Genomic DNA, 14,066 nt, shown 5'->3' on the forward strand with positions numbered 1-14,066 from the left:
TCAGAGGTGGGAGGAGAGGATCGTACCCTCGCAGAATGGGGCACGAGAGCACACAGGCTCCCAGGGCCTGAAGGTCCAGTGCAAAGTCCTGGCTTGAAGATGCACGAGTGCTGGGAGCCCTGGGGAGTCCATGCCTGCCTGCGCCTCCTGGAGGGACACTGGGCCTCTCATGCAGTCTCTGGGCACAGGGGTCCCCTACAGAACCCTTTGACCCGCCCCTGGCTTGGCTGAGTCTGGGCTCTGACCAGATCCTCTTGAGGCGGCCCAGAGCAGTGGGGAGACCGTGCAGCCTGGGGCCTGCAGGGGGTTGGGCTCCGGGCTGGCTGCAGAGGGAAGTGAGCAGCAGGGGTGGGGAGTTGACGTTGGCCTGGAGCTGTGGACCCCAGACCCTGGGCAGCTCAGACCCAACCAGCTGTGTCCACAGTAGTCCCCGAGAGCCTGGGCCTCCCTGGCCATCTTCGTGGCCACCCTCCCAGCGCCCTGGAGCCCAGGGAAGGGGGGCTGACTCCCCGCCAGGCAGAGCAGCTCTGCCCATTAGCGTCAATTGGGTTGTCGAGAAATCTCAAGATTGTTCCCACCACCTGGAAGTCCCTGATCAAAGGAGAGACTTGTGTCGGGGTAAAGAGTGCCTTGAACAGTTTCACGAAGTCTGAGATAACAGCGGAGTGCAGGCTAGGCCCAGCGTGGCCCTCGGACGGCCCTCAGAGTGGCTCCAGGCTGAGCGTGCCTTCACCCGCCGTGGTGACTGTGCAGAAAGAGCAGCCGAGGGACTCCTTCGGGGGGCACATCTGGGGCTGAGGGCCAGGTCTGTGCTTTTGGGTCTCATCCTCGTAGAATGTTTTCATTCGCCCTGAGGGCTGGCAGCTGAACGGAGAACGGGCAGCCACCCTGCCCTGGATTCCTGGCTGTACCACCCAGCACGGAACGGGGTGGGAGACCAAATCACCCCGCGGGCTGGACACTCAAAGCAATGGGCGTCTCTGCCCAGCTCCAGCCACACCTTGGGGAGGGCTGCCGGCCTGGGCCATCCTGTCAGACCCAGGGCTGCCCGCAAACTGAGCTCCAGACACGTGGTCTGTGTCTGTTGTCTTCTGTGCCCCAGCACCCGTGGCTCTGCCCCGTCCCAGTTGTGGCATGGATGCGGGGGTCCTGGAGTGAGGCTCTGGGGCCTTGCCGGGTGCCTGTCTCAGTGCCAAGCTAGGCGTCCGTGGTAGAGATCAGCCTTCCCAAGAGCAGTCCTCTCACTGGCCACAGGGATAGGGGGTGTCTGTGGTCCCCTGGTTCTCTGGTGATGCCCCTGGTTCAGAGAGGGCCTCACCTCTCTGGCACCCACCCCCCAGTCACCCCAGATTGTGTCAGCACATGACGAAAGACTAGCCCAATGGCACGCAGAGTGTGGAGCATTGCTGTCCATGGTGCTGACCTGACGTCCATTCCTGCTGTGCCGTCACCCTCCAGGCAGGTCCTGCTCACACCCCGCCCCACCTCACCAGCCCAGAGCACTCAGGGTCTGGAGCAGCACCTTCTATGAGGCCCTTCTGGCCCATTCCTAGAGATTGCCATGGCCCCAGGGCACCTCAGGCTCCTCTGGGCCGCCCGGCCTGCGGTTGCTGAGTCCCTTGCCCTCTGGGTCTGTCCCTGGCCTTGGTGTTTGGTGTTTCCAGGGTCTGACACTTCAGTAATGCTCCCTGAGTGGTGGGTTCTGTGGTCTCACTGGGGTCCCAGTGGGTTTGCTCCTGCGGGGCTCCTGTAATACAGTGTTGTGTGGGCTGCCCTGTCTGCAAGAGAAAGACAGTGGCCAGGTCCTCTCTCTGTTGTGGAGACTGAAGCCAGGGCACTCTGTACACCCTGGGGCCTTGAGCTTTTCTAACCAATGGGCAGCCAAGTGTAATTACAGGCTTACGGCCCAGGGTGGGCATTAACTCCAGAGTGGGGTGTTAGCTCCCAGTATAGGGTGTTGGCTCCAATGTGGGGTGTTAGCTCCCACAGTGAGGGCTTGACCCCCAAGGTGAAGTGTTGGCTCTAAAGTGGGGTGTTGACTCCAGGATGGAGTATTGGCCCCCAGATGGGGTGTTGGCTCCCAGTAGAGGGTATTGGTTCCCGGATGGGGCATTGACCCCCAGAGTGAAGTTTTGATTCCAGTGTGGGGTGACTGTGTCAGGTGTAAGTTGATCTTGAAAGGCTGGGACTAGGGGAGGGGAAGGTCAGATCTGTGTTAAAGGGTCACCCAGTGGCTTCTTGGTGGGAGAGTCAGAGGGGGAGCCCAGTTAATTCACTGCTGCCAGGATCCCAGGTGGCTATCAGTGTGGGACGCTGGGGACACAGAGGTTTTGGCTCGCAGGAAGCAGACACAGATGACCACCAGGGGACGCTGGGCTTTGAGGAATTCTGTGCCTTCTATAAGATGATGTCCACCCGCCGGGACCTCTACCTGCTCATGCTGGCCTACAGCGACCACAAGGACCACCTGGACGCCGCTGACCTCCAGCGCTTCCTGGAGGTGGAGCAGAAGGTGAGGGCACGGCCGTGGGAGCAGGGTCCTAGCCTCCGTGGCCGCAGCCCGGGCTCCCAGGGCCCTTGAACAGGTTCAGTGTGGCGGAGAACACTTCAGTGTGAAAGGATGGGCCACAGCCTGGCATTCAGGGTTCCACTTAGTGCACCTGCTTTGGTTCCCATCATGGGCCATGGCAGCATATTTCAGGGTGTGTCCCATGGAGGCCCTCAGCAGGTGGGGAAGTTCTGTGGTTTCTTCTCTGTGGGCCTCTGAGCAGCTCAGCCCTGACCACAGACACCCCGGCTTCCTGAAGGGGGCCTACGCTTGACCACAACCTTTAGTGTGGAGTTCCTCCTCGAACAGGATTTCCATGTCCCAGCCTTCCCACCTGTTCCCACCACGGGTCTGGCTAGCTTATACCCCTAAGATCCAGGCCCACTGCCACCGCCATTCACCCATTTGTCCAGCAGATGCCCGGATGCCTTTGGGTGCCAGAGGGGCATGCCTACCCATTTCTCTTGACTCTAGGCCTTCCTGTCCATCCTAAGAGGCTGAGGGCTCCCTGGGCATTGCCCTGCTGACTGGGACCCAGCATCCAGAGGCTCAGGGATGTGGACCCCTCAACCTCAGCTGAGGCAGGGGCTGGGTGTTGCTTTCTGTGGTGGGCAGGAGGCTGGAAATCTGCAGTGGGAGAGGGGAAGGCCAGTGTCCCCTGAGGAAAGAGTGCTCCTATGGTGGGGCTCAGACAGCATAGGGTTCCCATCCTTAGGGCTGGTGTGCGGCAACCATGAGGACCAGCTTCCAGACTTGTAACTTCCTGGAACCCTCAGGGACCCAGGTCTGGGCAGAGACTGGGAGGGGCGGTCAGCCTTGAGGTTAGGGGCCAGAAGCAGTGGCCACTGGGCTGGGCCTGGGGCTGGGTGGCTGGATCAGCAGGAGTGGCTGAGAGACCCAGGCTGGGTCTACGTGGCATTTGCCCAAGATCTCCCACCACTGCTGTCCTGGGCTGGCACCTTGCCCCACTCTGCCCTGTGAGGCTGCCTCAGGCCCGGGGTGTGACAGAGCGCTACCCCTGGGGCTGTTCTCCCAGAACCCCTCCCCACACTCATACAGTTTGCTGGGGTTCTGTCCTTGTGGCAGTCCTGCTGGGGGGAGCACTGGCATCTTGTCCAGTTGGGAGAGGCTGGAATCAGCCTTGTGGGATCCTGACGTCCAGGGCGACTCCTGCCCAGCCCAGCCACTGTGGGCAGCATTGGAATGAGGCTTTGGGTTCTCTGTGGGTGGAGGGTGGGAGAGTGGTCCTGTCTGGGATGGGCAGTACTGACTCATTATTCCCTGCCTTTTGCCCTAAGCTTTCCAGAACTCTCTCTATATCTGGGGCTCAAACTGTCCACCGGGTGGGAGGTTTGAGCCCTGACCCGGGGCCCTGGATTCTGGGCCTCCCAAGGTCCATTGCTGCTCTGAGCTCTGACCCCATTTGCCCCGCTTTCCCCTCTATCACCCCCCCCCCCCCCGCAGTCCTCGGGACTTTCTAGAAGCCTGGCTGGCGGAACTGCGTCTGGGAACTGGGGCTCCTGGCCTGGGCTGCCCCTCAGAGCCCTGGGAGATCACTCAGCCTCTGTGCGTGGGGTCGTCGATGTGCAGGGCCGCCTTGGGCTCGGCTTTGTTGTGCAGCTTTCCTGTGAGAGATGAAGGCAGCAGGGGGAGGCAGGGAGAGGAGGTTCCCTGTGCCCCTGGACTTCCTCCAAGGTGGGACTGGGTTCTGGTTGTCCTGCACTCCTGCACACAGGAGGCTCCCTGCCAGGACGGCCCTGCTCCATAGCTCTTGAGACCTAACACGGTGGGCATGAGGGGTGGCCCAGCTGATGGAACCAAAGACTCCTCCCCTGCTTCAAGGATCTGCAGTCAGGGACAACTCTTCCAAAGCCAGTAGTCCTCTGGCCACCAAGTCCCGAGTCTTATGACACTGGGGGTAGCCAGTCAGGGAATCAGCCTGCAGGGGCCCGAGCCTCCCCCCCCCCCCCCGCCATGGTCGGTCTTGACGTGACCATCAGAGGCAGAGTAGGAGGCAGTGGTGGTGGTTGTGGAGGAGGGGGTGCTGCCTGAGGCTAGCCCAGGCCAGTGATGGGCTAGCCTGGGCTTAAGCCCTTGCTCTGGCCTAGATGGCAGGTGTGACCCTTGAGAGCTGCCGGGATATCATCGAGCAGTTTGAGCCCTGCCCAGAAAACAAGAGTAAGGGGGTGCTGGGCATTGACGGTGAGTGGGGGCGTCGCTGCTGTCCTGGCAGGCCGATGGGTGGTGCTGGCGGGCAACCCGTGGGCCTGAGCGGGCAGCCTCCTGTTCTGCATGGTGCGGGGATGGGTGGTGCCGAGATGAGCTGTGTGGTGGGGCCGGCGCGCGGGGGCTAAGCACCCACCGTGCCTCCGCGCAGGCTTTACCAACTATACTCGGAGTCCTGCCGGCGACATCTTCAACCCCGAGCACCACGGCGTGCACCAGGACATGACGCGGCCGCTGAGCCACTACTTCATCACCTCGTCCCACAACACCTACCTCGTGGGCGACCAGCTCATGTCCCAGTCTCGGGTGGACATGTACGCCTGGGTCCTGCAGGCCGGCTGCCGCTGTGTGGAGGGTACGTGGTGGGGGCCCAAGGACGCCACGTTCCCTCAGCCCTGGGGCCCCGGGCCTGGGCTGCAGACCGGCGTCTCCCCTGGGGGACAGCCCTGTGGGGTCTCTGAGCAGGGTGTCTACCCTCCTCCCAGGCAGGGGCTGTGACAGGCTCCTCCTGGTGTTAATTGCTGAGCGAGAGGACCCCTTCAGTCAGCCCACGAGCTGTGGGTCTCCGGGCGTGGGCAGCCAGGCTCCTGGAGCTGACTGAGTTCTGCCTGCCCGCAGTGGACTGCTGGGACGGGCCTGACGGGGAGCCCATTGTGCACCACGGCTATACTCTGACCTCCAAGATCCTCTTCAAAGATGTCATCGAAACCATCAACAAATATGCTTTTGTCAAGAATGAGTGAGTGGCTGGGACTGGGGAGGGGGGCACCGAGCAGGGGTTTGGGTGGGGGAGGGGCTCAAATGGCTCTTCCTGCCCCTCTGGCACATCCTACCTTGGGAGGTGTGTTTGCAGAGCCCGAGGGGTTGATTTTGAGGTCTGTTGTTGAGGCTGAGAGTCAGGGAAGGGAGTGGAGCCGCAGCTCTGGGGAGAGGGAAGGCAGTGGGTGCAGGAGCTGAGAGTGGATGGGCTGTGGCTGGTGGGGAACGTGTGCCAGCAGCCCCTGTCCACACCCACTAGGCAGTCCCTGGGGTCAGCTGCCTGCGGCAGTGGTAGCTCTGGCACTAATTACCCCCAAGAAGCTACTCCACGTCCGAACTCAATTTGCTGTCACTCAGCAGTAGCTACAGACACTGTTGGACAAAATCCAATTTAGTTTCTGGAAATAGAAGACCGCCTCCCCACGCTTACAGTCACCTTCAAGTCTTGGCTAAACAAGGCTCCCAGGCAAGGAAAGAACTAATTTAATGAGGGAGGGGAGGAGAAGCAAGATTGATTTAGGAAATAGAAATAGAGGGGCCCCTCCTGAAAGAGCTTGCCCAAGCTCTGTCTTGGGCTGCCAGAAGGGAGTGGGAGTGAGGTGTGGCAGCCTAGGCCCTAGAACTGCAGGTGAGAGAGGCATCTCAGGGCAGGGGAGGTGGGACAGACAGGTCTCTGTAGCTGCAAAGGACCCAGGGACTTAGGATAGGGTCTTAGGACAGGGCTCACGCCTTATGTGCGTTAGCATAATCTTTGCAGGCATAGGGTTCTTCCCTAGGGCCTTGCGCTTTAGGCTTCAGTCCCTTGCCTGAGAAATGGGGAGTACTTTTGCCCCAAGTCCTGTTTGCCCTCTCCGCTTCACAGGACTTGCCTATCTCTTGCTCTGATTCATGCCTTCTAGGTCTGGGTCACCTACGTTTTCTAAAAAGATCATGTTACCTTTTGGCAAAAATCCAAATAAAACGTGCACTTGGTTAAAAAATAAGTCAAACCACTGAAGAGCATATAATGAAAACCCCTATGTTTTACTCCCGCTTCTGCATACACAGGTAATAGCGATGTTTTACCAGATGGTATGTGCCTGGCTTATGTCTCCTTGCCTATGGGGCCAGTGTTGGGACCCCAGAACCATCACAGGACCATGTCTCAGTATCTAGGTCAATGAGATCATCTTTCTCAGTCTATTCATTGCTCCTCACTTGAGTCCACATCATTTTTAAACCATGACTTTGCTGACTTGCTTGAATGTTTCCTCTTATTTTCCTGGAGTTTCTAATTGCTTTTTTTTTTTTTTTATTGGGATATGAACTACATGCCTTCTTTACCTGTCCCTAAAATCTCTCAGCTCCTTTCCTACCCACCCAGTTGCTTTTCAAAGCCATTGATGGGCTCCCTCCCAGAGTGGCTGGCAGTTCCATCTATCCTAGTTGCTGGTGAAGATCTCTTGATGTCTTACACAGGTGGGGCCTAGCCCTCCGCTGGCTACACTCTGACTCTTCCACCTTGGGGCTACAGGTACCCAGTGATCCTGTCCATTGAGAACCACTGTAGTGTCATGCAACAGAAGAAGATGGCCCAGTATCTGACTGGTATCCTTGGGGATAAGCTGGACTTGTCATCAGTAAGCAGTGAGGATGCCACCATGCTTCCCTCTCCGCAGATGCTCAAGGGCAAGATTCTGGTGAAGGTGAGCCCCTGCCCGCCCCTCCTGGGGCCAGCATCCTGCTGGGCCCCTGACCTCTGATCTGTGGCCAGCATCCTGCTGGGCCCCTGACCTCTGATCTGTGGCCAGGTGACGGACAGTTACCCTGCTCTAGACGGTGTGGGGTTCCACACGATCTGTGGCAGATTTGAGGAGTCAGGGTAGGCCCTACCCCTGACCTGGCCTCAGTCTCCCCCCATGGTGGCCATTCAGTCTGGGGACCTCCATGTGCACTCCCTGGTGTTTCCCTCCCTTGCTGGGATGGCCCCTGCCCCTGGCCTGAGGTCCGCAAGCAAGCTTGAGAAAGGCTCCTTCCCTCTGCTGCTTCTTGTGTGGGTACTGGCCTCCCAGGACTTCCTCCAGGACCCCTCCCATGGTCCACTGCCTCCCCCAGGGCAAGAAGCTTCCCTCCAGCATCAGTGAGGATGCTGAGGAAGGTGAGGTGTCTGATGAAGACAGTGCAGACGAGATTGATGAGGACTGCAAACTTCTCAACGGGGATGTGAGTAGGGCTGGGAGGCCCTTGTCGGGGAGCAGGGGAGCTGCAGCCCCGAACAACAGGCTCATAGCCTTGCTGTGAGAAGGCAGGTGGCTGAGAGAGGGGTATTGGGCAGATGCAAGGGTGCTTTGTACCGCGGGTGAGTAGGGCTGGGAGGCCCTTGTCGGGGAGCAGGGGAGCTGCAGCCCTGAACAACAGGCTCATAGCCTTGCTGTGAGAAGGCAGGTGGCTGAGACAGGGATATTGGGCAGATGCAAGGGTGCTTTGTACCGCGGCTAGACAGCTGGGCGCATGCTCAGCCAGGGGGGGCTCTTCCCTACCTGCCCCTTCACACGTGACACGGCCCCTGAGCCCCCAGCTAGTGGACTTCCACCTCTTCACGCAGAGGCGCTGGGGCTGGGGGGTCCCACAGGGAGGCTGAGGAGTGAAAAAGAGCTCGGCCTAGCGGGGCTGGGGGGACTCTGTAATTAGCTTCCTCTCTCCTCTGGGCACTGTTGTAAGCTGCCAGTGCGAGGTAGGAAGGCATTAGTTCTCCCCGAGGGGCCATCAGATGGGAAAGTAATTGTGCAGGAGCACTCCCAGCCACGTTAGCTGATCGTTTTAGAAAGCCCTGAAGCAGCAGAGTTCTTTCTGCTTCCAATGTGCCTGCATATTTCTCTGGCCCCAGGTGATAGTAAACCCACGCTGTCTGAGGTCTGCCTTGCATGCCTCCAACCTGGGCACTGGGGCACCTGGATGCCCACGGCCCAGGCCCTGCCCCGGAGGGGTCCACGTGTGTCAGGGCTACAATGGGGGCTGCTGCAGGCAGGGAGGGCACCTGGAGGCGGCACTGCCCAGCCCCTGGTGCTGGTCAGCCAGGCCGTCCGTCCCTGCCCCCTGCCCATCTCCTTAAGGTGTCTCGTAGCCAGTGGTGGGATCTCAGAGCCCCAGCTGCTTAGGGCTCTTGGAGCCCAGAGTGGCCACTGGGTACCCTGACATCCCTGCCCACCCACCCAAGGCCCACCAGCCGGACACGTGACAAGCCGTCTGCCGAGTTTCTGTGGGCAGCATTGTGCAGCTAAAGGATGCAGGTGTTAAAATCAGAGAGGCCTTGGTTCAGGGCCTACTGGTCACTGTCTGTGGCCCCGGGCAAATCACATGGCTGCTGTGCGGCCCTGGGGCGGGGTGGTGTGAGGGTAAAGCGGCGCCTCTTAGGAGTGAGTGCGCGGCTGGGGTCGGGGCTGAGAAGCCAAGATGGGGTTCGAGCTCCGCAGCTCCAGCGGGCCCCTCCGGCAAGGATCTGGGGGCCGGTGGTGCTGCTGCCGCGGGGCTGGGGACTGATGGCACGGGGTGGCCGTCCGGCTCTGGCAGGTCGCCACTAACCGGAAGCGTGTGGAAAACATCGCCAAGAAGAAACTGGATTCCTTAATGAAGGAGTCGAAGATTCGGGACTGTGAGGACCCCAATGACTTCACCGTGTCCACACTGCCTCCATCTGGAAAGCTTGGGCACAGGGCAGAGGGCAGAAAGGTGAGAGTCCTGCAGCCCATGAGTCGGCCTGCGGCTGAGGGAAGGGCCTGGAGTGTGTGGTCTGTGCACACCTGTGCATCCATAACCCGTCCCCACATTTCTGGGTGGGGAGGACACAGAGCGCCTACAGTGGGTGACGAGGTGGGCAGTATGTCCAACATGGGGGACATGATGTGAAGTCCTGCTTTCCCTTGACCAAGCAGTATCTGGGCATGTACCTGGGAACTTAGTGACATGCAGGATGGCCGCTTGGACCTGGGAGGCTTAGGGTTGTGTGACTTTTTGCATGAGGGGGAGCAGGTACTCAGGGAAGGCTTCCTGGAGGAGGAGGAGGACGAACAGGAGGAGAAGCAGTAGCAGCTCAGGCTGAGCCACCAGGCATGGAGCTTGGAGGGGGCATCAGGCAATCCACCCTGTTCCCAGCAGCACTAGGCTCTCTGCTGCTGGGACATGGGCAGGGGGACATTGGGGTGTTGGGGTCTAGGCAGAGGGGGGAGCATCTGGGCAGTGGGGTCATGCACATGCCCCCAACATACCTCTCTGTCCCCTTTGCTGGGGGGCCCGACGCTGTGGCCCCTACCCTCTGGGAGTTCCCCGTGTGGGAGAGGGCAGGTGGCTCAGAGTGCAGTCTGATGGGCAGGGAGGGGACCCCAATCTTCAGTGCTTGGCACAACTCTAGTGGGTGCTGGTGCTGGCCAAGGACAGGCCTGATTCTCTGGGGGACCCAGCACCTCCCTCCCTGACATCCAGAGGGGCCAGGACTAGACCTCCTTGATCAGAAGGGGCTGGCCAGGCCAGGCCTTGCAGCCTGCGCTCTGTCCGAGGCGTGGATGGTCCTCCGCCGGCTGTCCTGACCGCCCCACCCCACCCTGCTGAGCTCTCTAGGGTTACCAGGCTGTGTCTAGGGGGCAGGAGTGGCCCAGTGCGGGCCCTCTGTTGCCCACAGCCTCCCTGAGGGTGGCCGGAGCTCAGGCCTGAGCTGTAAGCCCTGCCAAGCTCTGGCTTGCGGGCGTTGGGGGTGACAGTGGATTCTGGCTGAGGCTGCAGCTGCTTCTCCAGGATGCTGGGCGGACACGCGCCTCTCCTTGCTGTGCCCAGATTTAAAGTTGCTTGTGCATGGCATTTCAGGCAATGTTTACAGAGCTGCGGAGCGTGTCGGCCTCAACTGTCTCCACGCGCACTGTGCACACGGCTCCCAGCGCCTCTACGAGCGCGCCGCAGAGCATTCAGGAAACTGGGAGGCAAATGGGCTGGTGTTGCTAGGGCCGGGGATGAGAAAGAGAAACACTTCTAGAGCAAGCTGGAGCAGAGTGGACGCTGAGCTCCTCTGTGGTGGATCCGTGCCTCGGGCTTTGGACCAGCTCCTTCCGTGCAGCCCGCTGACCAGCAGGGTGCGAGCGGGGGAGACCCAGGGCGCAGGCAGGAGCTGGAGAGCCGCGGCCTGACTCCCCACGGGCCCAAGCTCCTCCCCAGAGCAGGTGTGGGCAGGGCCCGGGCAGCCGGTGGAGTTTGGGGTAGCTGCCCGCCAGCATCGTGGGCCACACGCTCCTTTTCCAATGTGTGAGCCGTGGCGGTGTTCAGGCCGAGGGGGCAGGCACCACACGGGGCTCTTCGGGGCAGCTCCGGAGCACGAGGTCTTGTCCCCTCTGTCCCTGGGGCACGGCTGACCATCTTGTGCTCCCCCATCAGGCACAGTGGGGCCCAGCTTGAGCTCCAGGGTCCACACCGGAGGGGCCTTTCTCCCCTCCTGGCTGAGGGCCGGCGTCCAGGCTGGGGCATGGTTGGAGGGGAGGTACGGACGGGCGGAGGTGCATCCCCGGGTGTGTGTGGACGTGTGTACAGGACTGGGCCTGGAGAGCCCCTTGGGTGGGGGCAGGGAAGGAAGGCGTTCCGTAAGTAGTGCCATGGAAGGCTCACGGTAGCCCTGAGGTGAACGAGGGTTAGCGCAGCTTGGGGGGCGCAGACCAGCGCCTTTCTCCTGAGGTGAGACCTCTGTCTCCGTGAGAAGCAGGGCCGGACGCCAGAGCCGCAGGGAGCTTCGTGCGAGCCTTACGTAAGCACGCACGGCTGAGCCACGCTCCAGACACACAAACGTGTTCATCACAGGCTCACCCTCCGTGGGAGAAGAAATTCAGAACCGGGGCCTTAATGAGTTCAAAGCCGCACCCCTCGAGGGGCCCGTGGGGCCTGCACGCTCCCTCTCAGACCCTGCTCCCCCGCACTGCCTCAGCCCCGGGCGGGCGGCGGGCTGTGACTCCACGTCCGGGGCGGCAGCCAGCCCCCCCTTCTCCTGCTCCCCGTCACCTCTGTCTCCCTGTCCCCCAGGCCGAGGAGGACGTGGAGTCCGGGGAGGACGCCGGGGCCAGCCGACGGAACAACCGGGTCCTTATGAGCGGCTTCTCCAAGCGCAAGGTCTGGCGGGGCTCCCGGGCGGGGCCACCTTGCCAGAGCCCACCATGCTCCGTCCTCCCGCTTGCCCAGCTGTCCCTGTGCTGGCCAGCCAGGGGCGTCCCCTCCAGCTCTCCGGGCCCCTGGCCTGCCTCCCAGAATCCCCCTTTGGACTCCTAGCCACGTCGTCTGCCTGGGGCTACGCAGAGCAGGTGCCTCGATGGCCCTCCCCTGGCCTGCACCAGCCAGCGCCGTGGGTCCCTCGGGGCCCAGGCCGACCGGCACACTGCAGAGGACAGGCCGGCTCAGCCGGGCAGCTTGGGTGCCAGGACCCCAGGACGGCAGGCCTGCCTCCTGCGCCCTCCCGGCCTGCGTAGGGGCCGCGGCTGAGCCAGGGGCCCCACAGAGCTTGACTCCGCTCTCCTTCCACACAGAAAAAGAGCAGCAAGCTAAAGAAGGCGGCCAGCATGGAGGAGGGGGAGGAGGACCTGGACTCCCAAGGCAGCCAGAGCCGAGGGTCAGTGCCCTGCCCCAGCCTGGACCCTGCACAGACAGTGGCGGCGGCAAGTGCCGAGGCCCTTGTCCCCGCAACGCCAGCGTTGGACGCGCAGGCCCTGCGGTGGCCCCGTGACCGCACAGTGGAGTGGGGGAGGAGGAGCCCAGGGAGGGGACCTCAGCGTCGCGGGGACACACTGGCCGGCATGGACCCCTGTGCCTGCTTCTAGCACCCACTGCAGTTGGAGAGACATTCTTGGGGGGGGGCTCAGCGCCAGCGCCTGCCCCTCCCCCATGTCTCTTCTCAGGGTCCACTGCACATCCCGGCACCCACAACGGGGCGCGGTGGACGTTAGGTGGACATTTGGCATGAATCAGTGAGCCTGGCTCGCACACTGTGGTGCCCGGGCTGGCCTGAGTCGGGAGGGGCGCCCGCCCCCGGGCCCTGACCGATGTCGCCCGCCCTCCTCCCAGGGCGAGCCGGCAGAAGAAGACCATGAAGCTGTCTCGCGCCCTCTCGGACCTGGTGAAGTACACCAAGTCTGTGGGCATGCACGATGTGGAGGCCGAGGGTGAGGGTCGAGGGCCTTGGGGGTGTGTGGGAGGGCTGGGCCGCGGCCCGGGTGTGCCTCTGAGGCCGGCCTCCTGCCCCGCAGTGGCGTCCAGCTGGCAGGTGTCGTCCTTCAGTGAGACCAGGGCCCAGCAGATCCTGCAGCAGAAGCCGGCCCAGTACCTCCGCTTCAACCAGCACCAGCTGTCCCGCATCTACCCGTCCTCCTACCGCGTGGACTCCAGCAACTATAACCCGCAGCCCTTCTGGAACGCAGGCTGCCAGATGGGTGCGTGTGGCTGGGACCGTGACAGGGGAGGGCCCGGCGCTCCTGGGGGTGTCGGGGGCTGGCTGTGCAGGGCTCCAGGGGCATCCTCCCAGGACGCCCGGTCCTGGTCGTGCACAACGGTGAGCCCGGGGTTGGCTCACACAGAAGAACGACGGACTCAGGGGCAGCCGAGCAGGGGCGGAGGGGGGACGCGGGCTGGGCGCTGACCGGGCCACCTCATGTCCCCCCCCCACAGTCGCCCTGAACTACCAGTCGGAGGGGCGGATGCTGCAGCTGAATCGCGCCAAGTTCAGTACCAATGGGAACTGTGGCTACGTGCTCAAACCACAGTGCATGTGCCAGGGTGAGGCCGGGGCGCGGGGCGGGCAGGGCCAGCTGGCGTCCACCCGCGACGCAGCCCCCCAGGATGCCGGAGGTCGGGGTGCGGTGAAGGGCCCCCACTCTGCCAGGGGTCGGCAGGGGTGAACTGGGGAGCCCCTCCCCACGCCTGGCCCCCCACGAGGTTCCGCAGCAGGACGCATGTGAGGCGACTCCCCACGGGGCTCGGGCCGAGGCGCCCTGCAGCGAGGGCACCAGAGCTCCCGGGTCCCTTCCCAGACCCTTCAGTGTTCGCACTGAAAACTGCTGGAAGTCTCGTGTGGAGCTCTCCCCGTTTTAACCTGAATCCTCCCCCCACCCCTCCTGCTGCCCCTTGCTGGGGAGCCCAGCACCCCTCCCCACACAGAGGCAGCGTGCCGAGAGGGGCGAGGACGGGCTGTGTCCTAGCTCAGGCCGGTCTCAGAGGCGGCCAGCATGCAGACCCCTGGTGCCCCCGTGCTGGAACCCTGCCCCCTGTCCCCCCGCCCCAATCTGGGGCTCCCGTTCAGTAAACAGAGTGCAGTGGGGTGCCCTGCGCAGCCGCTGCCCTCCTCAGCCTGGCACCCTGCCCTCCCAGGCGTTTTCAACCCCAACTCTGAAGACCCTCTGCCCGGGCAGCTCAAGAAGCAGCTGGTGCTTCGGATCATCAGCGGGCAGCAGCTCCCCAAGCCGCGGGATTCAATGCTGGGGGACCGAGGCGAGGTAGGAGGGCCCTGGCATGGGTGGGTGGGGCTGGACCGCCACGC

General features: G+C 62.4%; 1 protein-coding gene across 1 annotated transcript in view; it reads left to right on the top strand.

Moving 5' to 3' along the window:
* Nucleotides 1–14,066, top strand: part of PLCH2 (phospholipase C eta 2) — a 65,091-nt gene that overhangs the window by 44,577 nt on the left and 6,448 nt on the right. The window contains exons 6-18 of the mRNA XM_057305297.1: nucleotides 2,342–2,512; nucleotides 4,657–4,750; nucleotides 4,926–5,129; nucleotides 5,393–5,513; nucleotides 7,047–7,218; nucleotides 7,628–7,735; nucleotides 9,083–9,241; nucleotides 11,567–11,653; nucleotides 12,064–12,146; nucleotides 12,599–12,696; nucleotides 12,781–12,963; nucleotides 13,199–13,306; nucleotides 13,898–14,022. Of these exons, the coding sequence (XP_057161280.1) occupies nucleotides 2,342–2,512; nucleotides 4,657–4,750; nucleotides 4,926–5,129; nucleotides 5,393–5,513; nucleotides 7,047–7,218; nucleotides 7,628–7,735; nucleotides 9,083–9,241; nucleotides 11,567–11,653; nucleotides 12,064–12,146; nucleotides 12,599–12,696; nucleotides 12,781–12,963; nucleotides 13,199–13,306; nucleotides 13,898–14,022 (1,713 nt within the window). The remainder of the gene's footprint in view (nucleotides 1–2,341; nucleotides 2,513–4,656; nucleotides 4,751–4,925; nucleotides 5,130–5,392; nucleotides 5,514–7,046; nucleotides 7,219–7,627; nucleotides 7,736–9,082; nucleotides 9,242–11,566; nucleotides 11,654–12,063; nucleotides 12,147–12,598; nucleotides 12,697–12,780; nucleotides 12,964–13,198; nucleotides 13,307–13,897; nucleotides 14,023–14,066) is intronic.

The sequence above is a fragment of the Ursus arctos genome, unplaced genomic scaffold (genome assembly GCF_023065955.2).
Source record: "Ursus arctos isolate Adak ecotype North America unplaced genomic scaffold, UrsArc2.0 scaffold_32, whole genome shotgun sequence".
Classification (NCBI taxonomy): Eukaryota; Metazoa; Chordata; class Mammalia; order Carnivora; family Ursidae; genus Ursus; species Ursus arctos.